The 21,019-nt window shown below is 45.0% G+C and overlaps 7 protein-coding genes across 8 annotated transcripts in view; 2 read left to right on the forward strand and 5 right to left on the reverse strand.

The window, feature by feature from the left end:
• LOC125762025 (G protein-activated inward rectifier potassium channel 3-like) overlaps positions 1-3,476 on the reverse strand; it is a 68,019-nt gene extending 64,543 nt beyond the window's left edge. The window contains exons 1-2 of one of the 2 annotated variants that reach the window (XM_049423695.1): positions 3,385-3,476; positions 2,642-3,123 (exon numbers count right to left, since the gene is read on the reverse strand). The gene's annotated coding sequence lies outside the window, so the exon portion shown is untranslated. Of the gene's footprint in view, positions 1-2,641 lie in introns of both variants that reach the window. The other variant, XM_049423694.1, reaches the window with a different exon arrangement.
• A 1,332-nt stretch (positions 3,477-4,808) lies between these two features.
• LOC125762037 (cysteine-rich hydrophobic domain-containing protein 2) lies at positions 4,809-8,889 on the reverse strand. Its single transcript, XM_049423723.1, has 3 exons — positions 7,748-8,889; positions 6,501-6,711; positions 4,809-6,392 (listed from the first exon to the last, which is right to left on the reverse strand). Exons 1-3 carry the CDS (start codon positions 7,867-7,869, stop codon positions 6,225-6,227), a joined length of 501 nt encoding a protein of 166 aa, XP_049279680.1. The 5' UTR covers positions 7,870-8,889; the 3' UTR covers positions 4,809-6,224.
• Positions 8,890-9,039: 150 nt separating this feature from the next.
• LOC125762039 (short coiled-coil protein B) lies at positions 9,040-10,287 on the forward strand. Its single transcript, XM_049423725.1, has 2 exons — positions 9,040-9,316; positions 9,395-10,287. The coding sequence occupies exons 1-2, from the start codon at positions 9,265-9,267 to the stop codon at positions 9,733-9,735; spliced, it is 393 nt and encodes a 130-aa protein (XP_049279682.1). The 5' UTR covers positions 9,040-9,264; the 3' UTR covers positions 9,736-10,287.
• LOC125762033 (probable asparagine--tRNA ligase, mitochondrial) lies at positions 10,218-11,907 on the reverse strand. Its single transcript, XM_049423718.1, has 2 exons — positions 11,695-11,907; positions 10,218-11,603 (listed from the first exon to the last, which is right to left on the reverse strand). Exons 1-2 carry the CDS (start codon positions 11,809-11,811, stop codon positions 10,305-10,307), a joined length of 1,416 nt encoding a protein of 471 aa, XP_049279675.1. The 5' UTR covers positions 11,812-11,907; the 3' UTR covers positions 10,218-10,304.
• A 155-nt stretch (positions 11,908-12,062) lies between these two features.
• On the forward strand, positions 12,063-13,039 carry LOC125762035 (uncharacterized). The gene is made up of 2 exons (XM_049423721.1): positions 12,063-12,481; positions 12,545-13,039. The coding sequence occupies exons 1-2, from the start codon at positions 12,213-12,215 to the stop codon at positions 12,852-12,854; spliced, it is 579 nt and encodes a 192-aa protein (XP_049279678.1). The 5' UTR covers positions 12,063-12,212; the 3' UTR covers positions 12,855-13,039.
• On the reverse strand, positions 12,949-13,599 carry LOC125762038 (40S ribosomal protein S15). The gene has a single exon (XM_049423724.1). It carries the CDS (start codon positions 13,467-13,469, stop codon positions 13,020-13,022), a length of 450 nt encoding a protein of 149 aa, XP_049279681.1. The 5' UTR covers positions 13,470-13,599; the 3' UTR covers positions 12,949-13,019.
• A 447-nt stretch (positions 13,600-14,046) lies between these two features.
• LOC125762027 (importin subunit alpha-3) lies at positions 14,047-20,944 on the reverse strand. Its single transcript, XM_049423703.1, has 6 exons — positions 20,852-20,944; positions 20,453-20,777; positions 18,649-19,530; positions 18,241-18,567; positions 17,988-18,164; positions 14,047-17,906 (listed from the first exon to the last, which is right to left on the reverse strand). Exons 2-6 carry the CDS (start codon positions 20,519-20,521, stop codon positions 17,805-17,807), a joined length of 1,557 nt encoding a protein of 518 aa, XP_049279660.1. The 5' UTR covers positions 20,522-20,777; positions 20,852-20,944; the 3' UTR covers positions 14,047-17,804.
• Between the last annotated feature and the right edge of the window lie 75 nt (positions 20,945-21,019).

The raw sequence follows: 21,019 nt of genomic DNA on the forward strand, positions 1-21,019 counted from the left end.
CTTTAAATAGGCCAATAGGTAGGGAAAACCGCACAAGAAGGCACCTTTTTGGTGGAGCGAAGCATTAGTCATCCGACGGAAAAGCTAAATTGAAATCGCACTAGAATTGATGCAGCGCCAACGATTGAGGGGCGGCAGCCATGATCTACAGGAAACAAGCATAGCATCCAAGTTTACAGTACAAAGAGCGTAGGAAATACCAAAGATGACATTATCTTCATTACATGAACCCCATCGGCATTGGGTTAGCTAAACGAATTCAACCATTCGGTGCCATAAACATTGTTTTTTGACAAATTAAATTGCTCGTAATGTGCTTAACATTCGCACGAATAGTGATCCCTAAGTGATATTACCCCTACACTACACCGACCTTTATGAGCGACTTCCGGTATGCGTCCAGACGCATGTCTTTGGCGAGGTGGCTAGTTCTATAAATTAAAATAAATCCTTCAACCCACGCGTCAACAAACACTTACTCTTTTGGCCAAACCAACGTGTTCTTCCACCACTGGATAGATTTACATTTATCTCTATTTACACTGGATTAGCCACGCAGAAACCTTGACACGGGTTCACCGGGACAGCATTTTCTTTACAATGTTACAGGTTTTTGATTTAGGACTCCCGACAAGGTTTGCGTGAAACTGGATCTTCTGATAGAATTGAAACACCCTTGCAGCACCTGGCCAGCACCCGTAATATAATATACCATCACGTGTTTCATTTCGCTACAAACCACAAGAAACTGTGTTCCTGTCCAAAACCGAGCAAACGCAGGAAATGGTGTCAAAGCGGTCAATGATGACCAATGTCGTAGGATTGTGTTTCAGTGGTACACCAAAAAAAAATCAAAACCAAAATATGCTACCATCGCACAATATTGCTTGTCGAGTTGATTAAATGCAAAACAATAAGACACCGAAAGCAAACTATTTCGAAGCTTAAGAAGTGCGCAGAACAGTTCCGTCACGCACGAAGGCGAAGAAAAGTCCCAGCTGGTCAGAAATTGTCGTTTCGCCTTAAGGCAACGATAAAATGGTGTAGTTTTAACCAATTTTTAGAAGCTGACAACATTTTACTCACCAACCGATACGGCTCACATTGGCCATTGACGTATTTGGAGATGGTAACGTAAACAGAGCACAGTTTTGGGTGAAATTTCGTCGCACATCGTGGCAGAAATGAAGTGGTTTTCTCGGTCAGATTAACGCTTCAAATCTTATCGTAGTTAATTTTACGTTACGCGTTTTATGACACGAGGTGCTATGAATATACCATTTCATGCCTTGGAAAGAAGACAAAACCATTAAGGACGGTAAGTGAGAAGATCTAGTGCAAATAAATACCGGTAATGCACAAATAATAAGCTTAAGCGGAGCACCATTTCAGCCAGCATTCCAACCCGGGCGGCTTGCGCTCTTAGTTTCCCGGAGCACACGGAACATCATGCTATCTAATTCGTTGATTATTTGGACAGATAACGAAAATGCGAGATGACGTCTTTGTACGACACTGTTGGCAAATGGTTTATGTTGCGAAGGGGGCCGGCCACCTTCCAAGGTACCGGTGCGGTGACAAGATAATCCTCGGCTGAGATGAAACCTAGCGTCCTTTCCTAGCGTGTATGTTGCGTAGTGTGCGTCTTAGCATCCAGCTGGGAGAAGAACGAGACCCGGTGGTGCTCAAATTAATATCACTTAAGCACACGGATGGATGGATGGATGGATGAAGAAGCGCAGCGCTTAAGCATCTCGTGACCACCGTCAAGACAATGACAAGATGAGCGGACAAACGCTGCTGATGTCCACCCACCTTCGGGGTGGCATGAGCGGGGGAAGCTGATAATAAAAAAAACCCTCTTAATTTATTGAAATTGTTAGCGTGCCTGTCAGCAATGGTGACGGCCGTTAGCGGAGGTGTTTAAACCTTGAACCAAATAGCCGAGAGGAGGAATCATTCCCGAAGGAGAAAAAAAAACAACGAAACCTGCCACTCACTCACCTCCTGACATTCCCAGACACAACAGCAATCAAAGCGTTCAAATCAGGGTTGAGAATTAGAGAAAATTATTTAAAAAAAAAAAACAATCGGTTCGCCTTTTTTAATTCTCCTCATACACACGATAACGATGCGGAAATCGATCCTAAATGTACGCTTGTATGCAATGTGTTTTTTTTTTGTTGCCTTCGGTAATCACAAGGATGATGCCGGTAGCATGTCGAAGGTAACGCACTCGGATGCAGCTTGTCGAACACATTTGCTCAAGGTTAACGAGACCGAAAGCGACATGCGCGCATGGACCTGTTGCGTTACATTGCGAATCCGTTACAAACGTCGCACATAACGTGTCACACTCGTGCACCGTGACTCTACTACTGGCACTGACCCAGTACATCGATGTGCTGTGCGAGAAGCTCACCAAACTATCGAACGTAACCGAATTGGAGAAAGGGAAAAAATGTACTGAAAACTGTGATATGGTAAAGTTCCTTAAATCATTGGAGAATTGAAAGCATGCGAGAGTACTAAGAGAGCAGCCAAGAAAAAGGACCTTGAGAGCAGGTGCATCAACTGCAAAACAGCTGATCGCTGCATCAAAAAGAGCTCCAAAGATGCGTTACTCGCAGTGCATACTAACCTTGCAATTAAATGTCGTCTAGCGCTCGTTCTGTGTATGGTTTGTTGAACAATTTCGCATTTCCAAACTTACGCTCCTTCCGCTTATATCACTTGGTCGTACGATCATGTAAAACAATAAAACATCAGCAAAAATACGCGCACTATCACTCACTCACTCACTCACTCACTGCACTATCAAACATACATAAACCACAACCGGGAGACCATGTGCTGCTGAGACCACCAGATGTCTACTTGATCGCGAATTAAACTCTTATCGCACTTCCACCCAAAACTTGAGCTTATGTTTTGTTTTGTGCTCGTCGATACTCTACCGAACAGAAACGATTAAGGTACGCTTATATGGCATGTAGTTAAAGTAAGGGAAGTCCATATGCTCTGTACCTGTAAAATCGTATACACACACACTCGATACAGGTGTTTTCCAATGGGGCTTTCCAACGTTTCTTACAACTTCTTACAACAACTAAAGCTTCGGATCTGTAACGATGGGGAACTTATTGTTGTCACTTGATTTGGCAAACCAGCGGAACTGTGAACTACCGCAAAATGCACCACATGAGCTTGATTTCAATCCTGCCCAGGGTCCTCAGATCCTTGCCCTTTGACATACACACAGTATGGCCACGTTTTTTTGCGGAAGGCAAGGATAATTGCACAGCTAACGGAAGGAACGTTTGCAAAAACACTGCCCAGCCTGCGGTTGACAACCCTGTGCGCATGTGCAAACAAGCCACTCACCCCACCCTTGAAAAAGGGTCCACCGTAGTGCGCGAATGTATTTGCGAAAGGAATTGCGTACGCGACTCGTACGTGATCGCAGCACCAGCAGAACTTTAGTGCGCGCGTACACAGCTCGCGGAACAACGGAGACGCGATGTAAAGGAAATAAACGCGCGCAATCGCTCGCGGCGGATGGTTTACTGACTGATTCCTGCCGACGGCAACGAAAACGACCACCGGTTTCCACCACACCACACCGCCGCCCCACCCCGTTCATCCGTTCTATCGTGCCATTGTGGTTAGCACACACACACAGCGGAGAGTGAATTGAGAGTGTCCGCAATCATTTTCCACACATGCGACGCGTATGCTGCGAGACACGAGATATAACGACGCGGCTCGGAACTGAGAGTTGTACATCCGCCAAACGGATTCGGCGTGTAGCACACGGGCAGTAGCATCAACAGCAATGCAAGAAAAGTCTTAGAATGTATGAAACAACCACTGGCAAACATTCTAGACGAGCCAGTTAATTACCTTTTCATTTGCAAACGCCACGAGATACCTGCGTGGCCTGCGGTTTCATTGCTAATGGCATTATTATCAATGAGAATGCGGTGTCCCCTTCGACTTTTGCACTGATTCCCGGCGATCTGTCCATCGCCGATCTTCACTCACGCCTCATTAATGACGATCAACTGTCGAAGGAAGATCTACGCAAGGACCGACACATACTCACTCATTCGCTAAGTGTACGCCGCTCACCATACGACGATGGGCTGGTGGTCGTGCTAGTGCCAATCGCGTTTCACCAAAACACGTGTTCCGTTCAGCAAGTAAGTCCCTCAAACAAACTGATGCTACCACAGCCAAAAAGGTGAATTGCCGATGACGCATCGCGCCGTCCAACAGCGCTGGGGTACGTAGACGCACAGGTGGCGTCTGAAATGTCGTCTAGCGCGATTGTCGCCAATGCATACTCAAACACCCATTTTCTTTCCCTCCAAACGGGAGCCAGGTGCAAATTTCATTCCACACAACACAAAATTGATGTCCTCTCTCTCTCCCTCTCTCAATGTATCACCCTTTAAATGCGTACATCCGCAACAATAAAACGAAGGGGTCCTTACTCCTGAACCCCAATCCATACAGTAATGGCACCGAAACAAAAAAAACAGTTCACTGCACTATATAGCGTGACGTTTGTCCGCTCGACGTAAAGAATGCTACAGCAAAAAAAAAAGACCCCAGCAAAGTGGCACACACCACTCAGTTCGTGCTAGAATTTAATCGTTTGCAGTTTCTGCTGCACTTTCTTTTTTCAATTCCTACCAAACAAACGCTCGCACGCGTACACTTGCATACCGCTTGTTACCGTTTCAAACACTGTACTGACCACATTGTATCCCGTGTGGAAATATGAACAAAAGGCAAGTCCGGAGTTTTCATTTTCGAAACATTTTATTCTGTACGGTTTGTAACTCTGCCTTGCGTTTGCTTCAGCCTTTCATCCCCTCACTACTCAGTTTATCGATGAAATAACAATCGTCCCAGCGCGGATGATGGGATATAATAGATTTTCTATTACCTCCTGGTTTGTTCGTAACACTATGCTGTATAAAAAGCCTAATACTAGTTTCTTCCCGATTCATCCGTTCACTTCTCTAGTACAATTTGTTTGTATTTGTTTGTGCACTCGTTTGCTCCCCGATAGTCAACGCAGACTCCTGTCAAGAACACAACGGTCCATTTCTTGCGTCTGGGTGGACAACTGGAGTGATTCTAAACTGTACATTGTCACTATTGGGCGTTAAAGAAATTAGTAACGTAACGCATCTTTAGGCACAAAGTAAACACTTTTTGTACAATTATTTTTCTAAACGGAACTGATGAATGAAATCAAACTCTGGTACAGAAAACGAGCTAAGCTAACGAAGAAGAAATTTAAAATCACATCTTTCAAAGTAGTAGCTTGTAGTAAAGTTGCGCCGTCTTACTGCGGATGGCACATGCGATTGACGGAAGGTAGACCTGATGCTAGTTATGCGAACCGCTAACTAAAATCCTACCGTCTCAAATGTGAACATCACTAATCATTTTGCTGCAACAATTTCTTCTTTTTCTCGCAATAATAGTTGATCTTTGCTACGGCGAAACAGTCCGTATGGTCTTCAACGAGTTACGGAGCAGAAAAAAGCGTGTCTGTTGTCGGGGATTTCATGCCGCAAACGTGTGCGCACTCTATTATTGGCTAATACTCATTTTTCTTTTAGCATATTATCTTCTTCCTAAACACAATCATTGCAAACCAATTACAGCCGCATCCGAATTCGTCGCACATGTCCGGGGCTGTCTACTACTTACAACTCACTATACACTATACAAACGCTAAACGTTCCTTGTTATAATTAATGTAGTTATTATTATTCCTATTATGATTTCTGCAAATTTGTTACACGCCTGATGCGTTTGATGGTTTTTATCTTAATCTATGCTCGTCACTCAAACTCATTAAAGTAGAACCAGTTAAACAAAAAGCAAAATGTGTGTAGCACAAAGCACTAAATACACACCGGATACGTTTCCGCTCGATCCGCTCGGATATGATTGACTAAGAAGGTTTACACAAAATCAGCGTTTTGATGTGTTGTTTAACAGATCGTGTAGCGATGGGGTATTGTTAGCGAGGGTGTAAAATATATTATACTTTTACTATTAAATTAGACGCTATCGATAATTAGATCGTCGCCACCAGAAACCGATCGAAAGCGTTCCCCATTTCGGTTGCCGGTTTAGCTTTTTTGCTCCTTTTCTATACACCAAATCTACAGCCAGTGTCCAAAGCATCACACACCTTTTTAGTCGGGCCGGTAGATTGGCGTTTTCGGTATGAATTCTATTAGTAGCACGTACTCCATCATCGAATTCGAATCACACTGCTGTTTGCTGAGACGCCAGTGCAGTCCAAGTTTGTGATAAAGGTGACTGTTTTCCCACTCGAGCAGTTTGTTTAGCGTGTGCTGCGTCTATGGCCGGACGCGGATCGGCGAATAAAAAAACGGAAAACAATTCAATTAATTTGTCAGCGATGAGCACGGCGGACGATTGCCGTAACAATCCATCTGACCACTTACCCTCTTACTTAAACATATCACAGGCCATAGAGAACATCCTAATGTGCAGCAGCAGCAAACGCAACCGCAGAACAGCCATTTCACGTTGACGGGTAGCGTCTTTTTTAGCACGGCATTGATCCGCAACACGGTCGCTTTGAATTCTTCCGGTGCAACGCGCGAAACCAGACCTGCTGGAAATTGCACGTTGAAGCGATTGCTTAAGCCAAACCTGCAACAATGAAAAAAAGCAACTGGTTAATCCGATCCATAAGCACAACGTTTTAAAATTCGTACACACTAATGAGTTTATTGATAAATTTGATTCATTCATTCGAAGAGCCGCTGGAACAACGGCTGGCAATCTCTTAGGGGGAGGATTAGCAAGAACAAGATCGTTTATTTACGTACGTTGGCAGTTGTTTAGATTCGATCTTCAACCCCTTCGACGCTGCGATTCAATGGGCAGCCAAAGTCAGTTGCGTCAGATGAAGACAGTGAGGGCGAAAACGAAAGCAAATGCCCACGGAAAATCTATATTCATCGCAGTTAACGATTCTCATGCATTCGCGTAAACTGTGCGCGATGTTTAGTTAGCACAATTACAGCTCGATCGACGCCACCTTCGAACGAATGCGTGCGGGGTTGTTTGTCCTTCCCGTACCCAGGCAAGAGGTAGTGCAAAAGTGGCGCAGAACAACCTTCATTGAAACGGATCTCAGCAGCGGAAAGAAACGGTCGCAAAAATCAATGGCATACACCACGGCACCTGCATGTGATTGTTTTCGGCATTGTGTATTTCCAGCGTTTGGGTTCCATTTCGCTCTCCATAAATTATGCCCCGTTTTAACTTTCGCCTTTCATCACTAATCAGATGGCATGGCCATGTTTGGGGGTATGGCGGTACTCGTCATGCGTATCTTATTTCGTGATTTTCTCTCTTTCTCTATGTCTTTCTCTATCTTTGGCGCTCAGCTGGGACCAGCAACAGTGGTGACGGGTCTGTTGTATTGTGTAACTTGGCACACAAAAACGAAATCGAAACGCAAACCAAGCGAGCAGCCTAAAACGAGAGGCCTCGCGGAAAAAAAAAACCATACACCCAGTATCGTGGATCGATTGTGTAAGCAAGCGATGACGATGGCCACAGGTACATAACGTATTATTGTAGCTCTCAAGTGATTGTGGCGAGCTGGCGTTCTAACCGCTGTTTGCCACACGAATGAATACCTGCCGAAGGGTTCACAAAACAAATGCTTCATACTTACACTGTCATATTGCCTGCCCCACGGATTACAATCGGATCCGGAACCATCTGCACGTGCGCTTCCTCAAGGTTTTCCTCCGAGAGCTCCTGCTCCTCGTAGATTGCGTCGAAATCGGCCATCATGGTACCGTGTTTAGGCTATTGCAGCCTGCTAAGATCGGGAGCCGAAAGGGAAGCGCTTTATGTGGTACAATTATTGTCCAAGCAGGCGATGGGGCTTTTGTGTTCGCACCTTTGCGTTACGAACGTTGGAGTCGTCCGTTCTTGACCGAGAATTCTCCGTGGCGTATATCTCGACGGCAATTCACGCACCGTCCGTTCCTTTCAACTCTGCGCAATGTAAACAAAAGCGGTGTATGCAAACAAAGAGATTCCGCACCGACGGTAGCAGCAGCGATCCATTCTTTCCAACACAATCTTTCAGACACCGTGAATGTTCGCAGCTTTTCCACTGCCCTCATCAAAACAACCCTTCGGTATCACTTGTCGTCCAGGATGGGGCAGGAAGCGATGACTGCACATTAGATGCTACACTTTGAACTGCACTTTGCATTGCCTACGAGTAGCAACAGCGCACATCGTCTTCCCCATGAACCGTGCACTCGATCCACATCGCATGCATGAGTTTGCATACGATTAACACACACGCACATTAAAAACCCATTTTTTCTTATTTCATGCGATGCTCCGGAATCCTTTTTTCGGCCGTAGATCTCCCTCCGCCAGGCGTGACGATGCAGACTGTAATAATACGTAATAAGCACAGCCCTAAAGGCTGAAAGTTGCCCTTCTCTCTGCCCTTCTATAGCACCGATCGACAATAACCAATCAACAACCAAAAAAAACGTCTATCTGTCTGCCCCACTACTACTGGGCTGGCAGCTGGTTTGCAGGTCCTACACGTTGGTTGCGCAGTTTTAATGGTTTTAGAACGCTTTCTACTGCAGACGAAGAAAGTTCTTCGAACGATAGCATCACTGGCCTTGATCTACTCGTTCGTCGCGATGTTCCATTGCCCCACACGAAATGAAAACACAGATTATGCACTGCAGTTATGGGGGTTCTCTTTGTTTTGCCCCCTTTTGACAACAATCTTGTCCTTTCTCGTGTTTCAGACCAGCTGCTTGACAGCTGTCATACCATACAAAGCAGGCAAGCCCAAGATGGTTCACTATGGCAGAAAGGGTATTAAAAAAACCAGCTCGCAAAAGCCGATTTATTCTGCAATAGTTACACCTATTTACTGCCGGGTAGGAAAGCAATTTGTAAGCTTCACGTTTCAACCGGCAGCCAACCAAAACGTGTAAAATGATATTTTTTATCGAACGAAAGCGCTAACGACTTTTGACTAGCACACGAGCTACGATTGTCAGAGACTGTACTATTATCGGACCTGGTGTGTACATTCATCTTTTTATTCGCTGGTTTTGTTTTGGTATCCGGAAGAGTGAAGAAAATTATTTTCCGTGGAAATTGAACTTTAAAACCTCCGCAACCATTAGCAGCATCGAATTGGTCATGTCGCTCAAATCCCAGGACGATATCCCTCTGGCTGATGACGATTTAGAAGGTAACTTCGTATGGGAAACTTCATCAAAATCGACCCACTCAGTAAATGAACAATCATTTGTCTTCCTTTTCGATGCAGTCATCATCAACGATGATGAAAGTTCCAAGTATATGTGCAATGGCCGTTCGCTAGATTCGATCGCCAGCTCGTACACCAACGGTAACTCTAGTCCACAACAGTTTCTAGAAAACGAAAGCCCCGATGCGGACGAGCAGGAAGAGAAGGCCCGTCTCATTGCCCAGGTGCTGGAGCTGCAGAACACGCTGGACGATCTTTCACAGCGTGTGGACAGCGTGAAGGAAGAGAATCTCAAGCTGCGCTCGGAGAACCAGGTGCTCGGACAGTACATCGAAAATTTGATGTCCGCCTCCTCGGTGTTCCAATCGACCACGCCGAACAATGTGCAGAAGAAAAAGTAAGGTCTGAATCGTCGTGACACCGAAATGCTTCTTCGCTGCAGCGACAACGATCCACTTTGAAGCCAAAGATATTCCACGAGCTGTTGCTATTGTAGTAGAACAAAGATCGAGCAACCATTAGTGCACCCTAACGGCACAATTAGGCTAGAGCAGGGATTTTGAATTTATATTAACGCTTGAAAACTACAGAATCTGCTGGCATGTCGTAGAAGCCGCGGCAGGAACCACATTACACCCGCCTTTCCTAGTACATATGGATCGGGTACCATACGACTGTTGTTAGTTTTCATAGATGCCTTGGCTTAGCACGTTTTGTCTTACATTTCTTCAGTGTTTATTACCGTCACGCGGTAGACCCGTGCATTCCGAAGATGGTTATCTAAGCTTAAGTTTGTGCTAACTCGCCCTGGTCCTATCATCGCTACCATTTGCCCCATATTATCTGTAAGATGGTTAATCATGTTAATCGAACGCTAACGAGATAATATGTAACAAATCGGAATACTCTACTGTATTTATTTGGTATTAAATAAATTGTAAACTCACACGCAACATTGGACTTGGACTTCCTACATTACACAATTGTGCGCCCACCGTGGGTACGGTATCACATCCTTAATGTTGTGGACGTTCAAAATCCACGACAAATACCGCTCAAATCCCAAACCGAAGCCTGCAGTGGTTACGCTTCCGAATTTCCGCAGATCTAAGTACCACTGTAGGACGTCCAGGTTGGGTAGCTTTCGTTGCAGCCGATCATAGCTATCCTCACGAACACTTCCACCCACAAGTTCTCCAACATGTGGAACGAGAAGATCTAATGCGTCGACAAGCAGAGGATTTGCGGCATTTTCTCGCATATAGAACGACTTTATCGCCTTTGGCCAGTAGCACACAAATACCGGACTTTGGCAGTGTTCAACCAAGAACAGTTCCTGTTCCTTATTGATCCCTTCCTCACGACGAACAGGTGATTTTAATTTACCTCCATTCGCTTCCAATATGTGCATCGCTTCTTCGTACGTCAACCGAGGGAATGGTTTGTCCATCCAGCGAAAGCACATCTCGAGCTTACCATCGGTAGTTAACTTTCTAACCGAACTCAAGTCTGCTGCACTTTTGTCAATAACACTGGCGCTAACCTTTTTTAACATATCTTCTACCCGGTCCATTAGCTCTTCGAGTGTATTCATAAAAGCTTCCTCCAGCTCTAGCATATAAAACTCGGACAGGTGAATATTCGATTTGCAGTTTTCGGCCCGGAACGTTGGCCCAAAAGTGTACACCTTATCCAAACCATGTGACATCGCTTCCAGGTGCAATTGGCCGGAAACCGTTAGGAAGGTGGGTCTATCGAAATACGCATGGTCAAGTGGAATGTTTTCCTTTGCCATACCCTTCAACAGCTGATCGTTCAGTGGCTTCACCAGGAAAGCTTCGCCCGCACCTTCACAATCATTGGACGTTAGCACGGGGGTATGAATCTGGACAAAGCCCTGCTGCTGTAGATACTCGTTGAACGCTCGTGTGGCCTCATGCCGCACTCGAAACGTCGATGCCATGGAGTTTACGCGCGATCGCAAATGCAGGTGATTCCGGATGTACTCTGGCGGGTACGTTTTTTTAGGATAGAACGGATAGCCCTCGGTAAGGGGACATTTTCCAAGCTCGGTTAACGTGTCTACGTGCAGTTCAAGTTGATTTTTTGGCGAGGCAGCGATTACTCCACACGCTTCGATAGAAGAACCGTAAGCAGTGTCGATGTGTTTGTCCTTGTTAATGACTAGCTGAAAGTTTTGGGCTGCCGAACCATCGTTTATGTCCACAAACAAGTTACCCTTCATGTTCCGAACGGATTTCACCCATCCCTAGAAGAAGATATAGAAGGAAAGCACCGGCTAATGTTGCACAACTCCATTCCCGATTCCGACCATGAAAGCAGCTTCTGTTCCGACATACTTTTACATTCACTTTATTTCCTGGTTTGCAGTTTTGCGCAGCTAGATCTTTTATGCGATAAAAGTGATAATTACGGGAGGAATTCCGCAACAAAATACGAGTACACAGCAAAGCCATTCGCGTGCACACTTTACTATTTGCAGTTTTGTTTACGAATCATGCGGTTTCTGTAAATGTCAAGCCACATAAACGTCAAAGCCATTTACCGACAGGAAAATGTTCAAAAATCGCTACGAATTGTTTCCTCCTCATCATTGCCGGTTTTCTACATTTGGAAATGTAGCACTGGCCATGAGTTTCATCGTTGCCATTTTCGCCTCAATGGGCGTTCAAGTATTACCCTGAACGAGTCAAACCATTTGATTTACCCAAACGTTGTCCCCGACCCTGACCGCTTTGTCGTAGTCATACCAACGATTGGTAACGAGTTTTCCATGGAAACCTGCCCGGGGTTTGTTTACGGGAAACCTTACTCTTGAAATTTTCATCGTACGCAATAGATTAGTCGTCGAGTCGCAATGTTAACGAAGAAGGAAAAGCTGCTTATCCGCCCCTGGCAAATGCAGCGTTATATTAATCATCGGATTAAAGTCGTGACGGCCATGCCTGCCATCGATTTCCATCCACCACCGGAACGGATTCACATCGCCCAAAAGCTGAAGAAGCAACAGAAAGAGCTCGAGCGAAAGGAAAAGATAGAGCAAGAAAACATCCGTCTACTGCAACGCCTTGGTGCCATTATGAGCAAGAAACGGTTGGATAACATTTGGACCTACACACGACCGAAGTAAGTGACCGTTATATGCCGTTAATTTGCAAAACAACTCCAAATATGTCCTCGCTTTGTTAGCTTCCTCCGACGCGAAAATATCTATCCCAACCGTCCCAAGACTACACCAGATGCCAGTGGTCATCGACGAGCTTCCGCCAAGCCAGCAGGAGGCAACCTTGCAAATCCCACCGGATCACCGCTGACAAACTGGACCAAATCAATCCGTTGCAGTGCTTGCAGTGCACCGGCGCGTGTTGCAATTCAGCTTAATCAAATCGCACCGGAAGGACGTATACCATGGGCTCCACAGCGGAAAACCTCCAACCGGAAGCTGCTGCAGGAGGCTGAAACGGAACAACACGAATGTTGTCGATTCTGCTGCTGCTAGATTTAGCTACTTCCGGGCACAGATTATTTTCCGCTCCTACTGGTGGTTGGTGATAAAAACGTTGTATGGACAAATGAGTAGCTGCACAAGAATGTAGTTTGTTTACAATCGGTCTTGTATTTTCATCACCCTTTTCCGACGAAAAATAAACACCACACTCACACTTCACTTAAGCGGAATAAAACGGGAGCTGTGGGTTGCACCGATACCGGGACGACCGTGCTTGACAGGCTTGTACGTCATCGAGAACTCGCCCAAGTAGTGGCCGATCATGTCGGGCCTGATTTCCGTCTGGTTGAACGTCTTGCCGTTGTACACACCGACGGTAGAACCGACCATCTCCGGAAGGATGATCATGTTACGCAGATGAGTCTTCACGCAAGCCGGCTTCTCGTTCGGCGGCGTGTTCTTCTTGGCCTTGCGCAGCTTCTTGATAAGAGCCTGAGGCTTCCTGCGCTGTCCACGCTTGAAACGCCGCTTAGCCCGGCTGTGCATCAGCTCCACCAGGGCCTCCTGCTTCATGTCCAGCAGCTGGTCCAGATCCACACCACGGTAGGTGAATTTACGGAAGGTACGCTTCTTCTTGGCTCCATCCTCGGGTGCTTGGTCGGCCATGGTTACGTTGGGATAGATCAACAGATCACTACGTCCCAAATAATCCGAAATTCACGAGAAATCACACGGCGCTACGTCGTCTTGCGACCAAGAGCGGGTTGAAAAGAGCACCTGTCAAACGAGCGGATGTCCATCTGACAGCCGTGAGTGACTCGATGCGTTTCTCTTTGCGTTCTGGTGAGCGCAAACTCTGCGTTTCTAGATGCGTTTTCTGCTGCATGGGCACACCATTCAAAAATCGGGACGTTAGTTTTATATCGTGACTAATTTTACTATTGATTTAAAGTCCAATAGCCTGAAAATATGATGTTCCTCACAATTAGCAGCTGCAGTTCGATTTGGTTTTAACTGAATTTTCCCATAACTGAAATATAGTGTATAATAATCACACTCTCTTGACATAGTAATTTGAATAGCGCGAAGATATATTCGCGCTAACTTTTCTAATCTTCTTATTTGAAAAAGCTCCCATGCTCGGAAGTGTTTCACGTTATAAGTTTCGAATATTATTCAATGTATTTAATCCATCTTTCATTCTGAAGGAAATGCAACCAGTAAAACAAAACAAACAGTTCAATAATTTGTATCAAGTCAATTTTGTTATTCTTTTCTTACCCCAGAAGGACACAAATGAAACAAATTGATAGCTTACACTGTTCACTATGCAGTTTTTTGTTGTTGATGTTGTGTAAATGTTTGTAGGATGTTAACGTCCTGTGAAGTTCAGGTTCGAGTTCCTTCTGGTTCGTTGATAGAGATAAAAAATAGTCCTGCTTTCAACTGTTACAACTATTACATCTGGATTTGTGAGTGAGAAACACAGCAGTTTTGCTCTGGCCGTAGATTCACATTTTCGATTTCCGACATTTCTTTACATCTTCTCCTGGAATAAATGGTACGTTTGCTCTCTCTCTCTCTCTCTCTTGTGTGTTTTTTGTGTGACTCTTATGTGTGTATATATATAAAGAATTTATACAGATTTGAATCCCTGCACGGCGAGCAATAGGAAAGAAAGTGACTTCCCTATTGGTTCCGATGCACCATATTTTCTTCTTTTTTTGTAGCCATCAACCATTCATCCCATTTCCCATTCCAGGCAGGGACAATGGTTCGCTTAAGGGAAGGAGGGGGAAAACAACGTAGTGCGCCTCCACATCAAGCCCTATTCGGGCCCAACTAAACACTTTTGGCAAGAGGCAAATATTTTGTAAAACATGTACACTTATGTTAGGGCGGCCCGAACACGCTGCATTCGGCGTGTTTGTGGCGGACTGACAAAAACACAAACGCCAGATCCGTGCTGACACACGCACGAACGCACGCATTCGACGAGCACGCCGTTTTCATCACTGGCGTCTTCTTTTATGCCCTGGCCGTAGGCTGATCAACTATTCCATTTCATTAAAGCTTAACACAATGCGGCGCTCTGCACACGGTGCACCCGCGTTCACCGATACTTTCGGCAATCAAACGTGCATCTCCCTTTCGATACCGCCGTTGGATGATATCCCTTACAACAACTGTGAAGGATTCCTCGGGTGGAGAGAGAACGAACTAGATGGAGAGTGGGGAAAACGTATAAACATACCGCAAAACGGGTGTGCTTCTACGCGCCCATTTACAGTAGAGTTCATATCAAATCAGACTTTGTGAATCGCTGGTTCGTTGGCGACATATGTTACAACATTATCTATATTGTTCTCTCAATCCTGGTACGCCTGCCACTCGCCGGTTGGGGCCAGAGGGACGTGCACATTTATCTATGTAAGTGTATGCAATCTTCCCTCGCAAAAGCTCTAGTTACGTTCCGTTTTATTTTTCTAGTAAGTCGTAGAAAATAAATTACTTTATACTTGCATTAATATTCCGAGATGCTCTACTATTTGCAACATTGCAGTGCCGTAGAATCATCAATTAAAAAAAGGATACTATTTTACAAAAATATCAGTATGCTTACTAATGCGAGCGCCAAGGCAACCAACCACAACGCAATCCCCTGTTTCCGCTTCTGTTCATCAGGTATAGTGCTCATAGTTTACGATGAGCAACCTTTCACTCATCTCTGCTAAATTGTTTTGCCTCTGTACTGCGCACCATTCCATCATTTGAGTACACCCTACGGCCTCCCTCTTAACAGCAACACTTCTACCAATAGAAAGTGTTATTGATCACAAAACATCGTGTAAGCCTCAATTATTGATGGCATCGATGTCTCTAGTTCGGTTATTTTCTTCTTTTCGCTTCCTGAAGTGATTTTCTAAAAATTCCTATTTCTCTCACTCTTCTTTACATTCCGCTTAATTAATTAGCTTTTGTTCCTCACACAGCCCTCGCCTCAAGCGATAAATCGTTTTGATAATCCCGATCGTGCGACCATGACCGCGCGATGATCATGTTTGACCCATGAATGGGAACACATTTTTGTTTTATAAAAATGCCAGCATTCAATATATTTGCCCTGTTTGTTTTTACATCTAACTGACGCAACTGCAACGCAATTGTGTAGCAGTTTCTGTGTCGATATTAGCCCATGCAACAGATGGCAATACCGTGTGTCCTAGGACATTTTGAGTACACTCCCCTGTAACGTATAACACATATAAAGAAGTGAAAGAAAAAAAAAGATTTCATATTAAAATTCAACCACCCAACTCGCGCCTTTTTCCGTACGAACTTGCTTCGGTCGAAAGCGCGAAGAGGAGATATTAAGCGGGGTTCTTTTCTTTGTTTCCTGCGTCAGGGGATCTATTTACAGCGGTAAGGTAGCCTATTTTGCGAGGCTTGCTTCCGCATAGAATCACAATTATTGTTATCGTGGCTATTTGTTAGCACTCTCGTAAAAGAATTCCCCAAGACAGCACACAGGTTATGTATCGTTTGGTGTGCATCGTGTAATATATGCGTGTTGTGTTGTAGTCCTGCCTTCCTTGTGTACTTGTACCTTTATCTCCAGGATTGCTCAAATAATTCTTTCATCTAACTTCCTTTCTATGGTTGAACTGAACAGCCTGATGCAGCGTGTGCTTCTTCCTGATGAAGAAGATCTGATGCACATATGTACCATCTTCGGAAAGCCTTATTTTATCAAATGAAAACGAACAGGTAGTAGTGTTCAGAATTCCACTAACCAAACTGATATCTGTTTGTAACTGCGTTTTCTCGATATCTTGGTCTATGAATGCGCCTCTAGGCTGCACTCTCATTCGCGTACACAAGGTTTCCCTTCGGTTAACAGTGGTTGCTGACGGGTTGCTCCGTTCCATTCTCCTTCAACCTAACGATTCTTAGTAAATATATAAGAAAGATACAATGACATTGCTTCTGTTTTGTGATACGCTCCTACTTTGCACGCCGGTCACCCATTTTTAGCTAAGGGATTTCTTGCATATGTTCTGGTCGTTAATGTCAGGCTATGGATCGGTTACAGGTCGTCCGTGGGAATATAGTTAATGATAAGTCATCAGTCCTGAAATTCCAATAAATATCGATATTTATGTGTAGTAGTCCGTGGGTTTTCAGATAGCCCAATCACCACTATAAAGGTGCATATCTGCAATGAAGTTCACATTAATTAGTTACATATAGCAGATGTTCTCTTGCATTTAACAATGAATATTTAGCATGAAAATAGTCCAAAAAAAAGTTCCATATACAACGCTATATACTGGTTGTCTGCGACCAGTAATGCAAGCGAAGGTTAGCAGCTACTAACCTACACTGAATGATGAATGATCGATTCACTTCAAAGTGGAAAATTAACTAATACGTCAACAAAATTTTGGGTCTTTGTCCTGAATTTTAATAACCCTTCACGGGTTTAATTCTCAAACTACATTACCTAGAACACCCGCACCCGAGTGTGGTTCACTTTTCGTATCGTACGCAAATGGAAGATGGACCAATGACAATTGGGCATCTTCCGCTATAGTACTAAATTAAGCAAGTAGAGCAAGCAGTTCAGATACAAATATATTCTCCACTGCTCTTCATCAAACGTGACTGATAAAGATAATTCAAAAATAAGTATTCAAACGAAACGGACGATCCTCAATCATTTGTCACGTTTTTTTCCTTCTGCTGTTATTTACTATAACCTACGTAGGGTGATAGCTTAGCAGGTTTAAAATTTTCCGGATAAATGCTCCTCTATCGATGCAGTCGTGCCAAAAGCTATGCCCTAAAGGATGTGTTCGTATCGTAGTCTGCTGTGTCGTATTAGATGGGCGAAATACATCACTGATAGTTCCTGACGTTCGCTAATGTTCCGGTGTCTTGTGTATCATGTTTCTGATGTGCGATTGTAGAATCCCATTCGCTCCGCTTCCCTTGTGTCATTTAGAAGTTGAATCCATCGCGGGGAATGTTCGGATTCTGGTTAAATTGGAACGCGTTCTCGTCAGCTGCAGGTCTTAGGTCTTCTAAGACGGCTTCGTCAACCTGTAAAGATACGCATTATGTAGTAGCATTCAAAAGCAAGTAATCCTGATAGCAATAAATCGCATTTCGCTAGCAGCTTACATCGTCCGAAAAGAACTGCTCGATGATGTCGTACGCGAGCTTATAAATTTCCACATTCTCATGATTTTGCAAAACTTCAATTTTCGACACACCGTCACATTCCTCGATCAGATTGGCGACGTGTTCTGCGTGGGGTCCGGCCAATTTAAGCATGTTGTTAATGCCATCCAGTACAACCTATGTAATGGAGTATAAGATACAATCACAATTATTTATGTTAAAGTTGGGGTACCGTTTCTAATTTTGCACATACATTGATAACTTGACAGTCCTGGCACATAAGCAAATCGCAGAACGGTGGAACTGCACCATCGTTTATCAACTGTGCGACCTGTTCACGATTGCCACTGATCGTTAGATTGCTGATCGCCCAAGCCGCCTCCTTCTGCGTATGGAAGTCGCCGTGCTTCAAATTCTCGATGACCTTCGGTAGCAGACCTGCATCGATAACTGCCTGCACCTGCGACTGATTTCCTGCCGTAATGTTGGACAGGAACCATACGGCTTCCTTGCGAATCTTGTCCTTACTATGCGTCAACAATTTGGGGAAGTGCGAAAGGGCGTCACAATTCAACACGACCTAAGAAACAGAAACAAAGCGAACGAACAGCGTTAAATGATATTCCCTGCGGTTCAGTTGGTCGTTTCTTTTCTCCTTTACCTGTGTCTGATCATCCGAGCCAGTGACGATGTTACCGACCGCACGTAGTGCAGCTGTCTGTACCTTTACCTCTACGTGCGACAGCAGCGGAATCAGCTTCGGCACCACGCCACTGTCGATGACGAGCTGGATCTGCTCATTGCCACCATCCGTCAGATAGCTCAATGCCCACACCGTGTCGACCAGGATGTTAATATCCGTATGATGGATCAGCATGTTCAGCGCTGGCAAAATCTCGAGAATTGTGGCGGCCGGCGGCGGCGGATCCTTGTTGCGACACAAATTTACAATAACCCAGGTGACATTGCGCAGGAAGGGAATCGGAATTTCCGGCTGAATGAAGGACAGCAGCGGCTGAACTACACCAAGCTTAATCACGTAGTCCCGCAGGCTCGGTCCATCACCAATGATGTTACCGAGCGCCCAAACTGCCTGCTCGCACACGTTCGGTGCCGGCGAGTTGAGCAAATGCAGGAAGAGTGGAACGGCTCCAGCTCGGACGACTTGGTTCGTCTGTGCTGCCGTACCAGAAGCGATGTTTGTGAGGGCCCAGGCCGCCTCAAACTGCAACACCTGGTTATCATCCTGCTCAAGACAATTGACTAAAATCGGAAGAATGCCGCTTTCAATGAGATTGTTAATTGGAGGATTGCGATCCGATGACAGTAGCCGACGGGCAGCTTGAACAGCGGCCAGCTGGCCCTCTTTGTCGTTGCTGTTGCCAGCCTTCTCGACCAGTTTCTTCAGATTCGACTGTAGTGTGTAATCCTCCTCGTCCGTCGATTCTGCAGTCTGAGGAACGTTGCGTCGCTTGAGGATGGTCTCTTCCCGTTTGTTTTTGCGCAGCTCCACCGTTACCTCCGTTCGTCGACGTCGCATTTCCTGCAGGATGTAACACATTTTGTTATTGATCATTGCACACGAATGTTTGCCGTGATCATCGTCTTATTGTAGCTGTAGGAAAGATATGAACTACTTGCTGTTGCTGTGTAATTTTTTGTGCAAAAAATATATATTTATATGCACCTGTGCCGCGAAAGGTCAACATTGTTCCAAATAACCACAACATAGCAACAAACTCATCCATATCCCAGGATGACCTCGGAGCACTGCTTTAGAAAATCGCATCGAGACATTTTGACTCAACGATCCAACACAATCGTAAAAATAAACATACACGCACAGAGTGCTGAACATCCCCTTTCGCACCTGCTTTGCACATGCTGTTCGCTACCCACATTAGCGACAGCGGCCGGCCACCGTCGAATAATTCACGACGCAGCACGTCGTACAGCGCGCTTCACATTTATGATTACGCGACGATCCGATTCATCATCGTCAGGCCAGGGAGAGCACATATCCGTACATATATTCACACAAAAGAAGGAACATCGCCGAATACCACATTGCTCTTCCACACTCTCGATTGACGTTCAATACAAAGGAAAACATTAAGAGACTAATGCGTGTTGCGGTGGCGGAACGTGGAGGAACGGATCATTTGAGGAAACGAACCACAGAACATTCTCGGCCTTATCTGAAGCATATTCTTCTGCTTTTCGCACGAATTTGTACCGCCGACCACGGGTCATTCTATCATGGGAACAGACCCCGGCAGCAAGATCACCTTTCCATCCTCGTGTCGCTCAAAACGGAAACGTAATTCACTGACACAGCATCGGGGAACTGAGTGACAATTTATTTCCCGTTTTCACCTTCCGCACGCCCCCGATGAAAGCCTGCGACGCAGCAGATCCACAGTGTGTGCTGCAAAGTAGCCCGAGTCCCGAATGTTCATACTTACATCCTGATCCTTTCCTTTGTTTTTGAATCCTTGCATGCGATTCTTCGACTGGGAGTCTATCGACGCCATTTTCGTGGGGAAAAGCAAAACTGCTGGGAATTGAACAAAACGTGCTGCCCCTGACTCACTCTCGTTACTGTTAACTTTCGCTCTTGCTCACACTAGCACAGGATTTCGTTTGCTGTACCCTTCACACCAACACTAGATACTTCGAAATGGGATGGCAGATGGTGAGGTAAGAATGTGCCGTAAAAACGCGAATCGCGTTAACCAGCCTTCGTTGTCGAACTTTCCAGCGCACGGAAACACCTTCGGTGGCACGGTTCTGCAGGATTCAATCCGAAATATACAAGATTAGATTGTTTTTTAACTAGGAGCAAAAATTTTAGCTGCTCTCACAGTAGTTGATGGGAATAATCAAGGTGTATAAATCGACTACAGGTATGTTCATTACGATTACTTTGACAGCTTTTCGCTTGACATACGGGGTTTGATCTCCATACCCAAGGTTGCTCAAAAAGATCAAATTGGTTGAAATGTATTTTGGTACGAAGAAACGATTTTACC

Source organism: Anopheles funestus, chromosome 2RL, assembly GCF_943734845.2.
Source record: "Anopheles funestus chromosome 2RL, idAnoFuneDA-416_04, whole genome shotgun sequence".
Classification (NCBI taxonomy): domain Eukaryota; kingdom Metazoa; phylum Arthropoda; class Insecta; order Diptera; family Culicidae; genus Anopheles; species Anopheles funestus.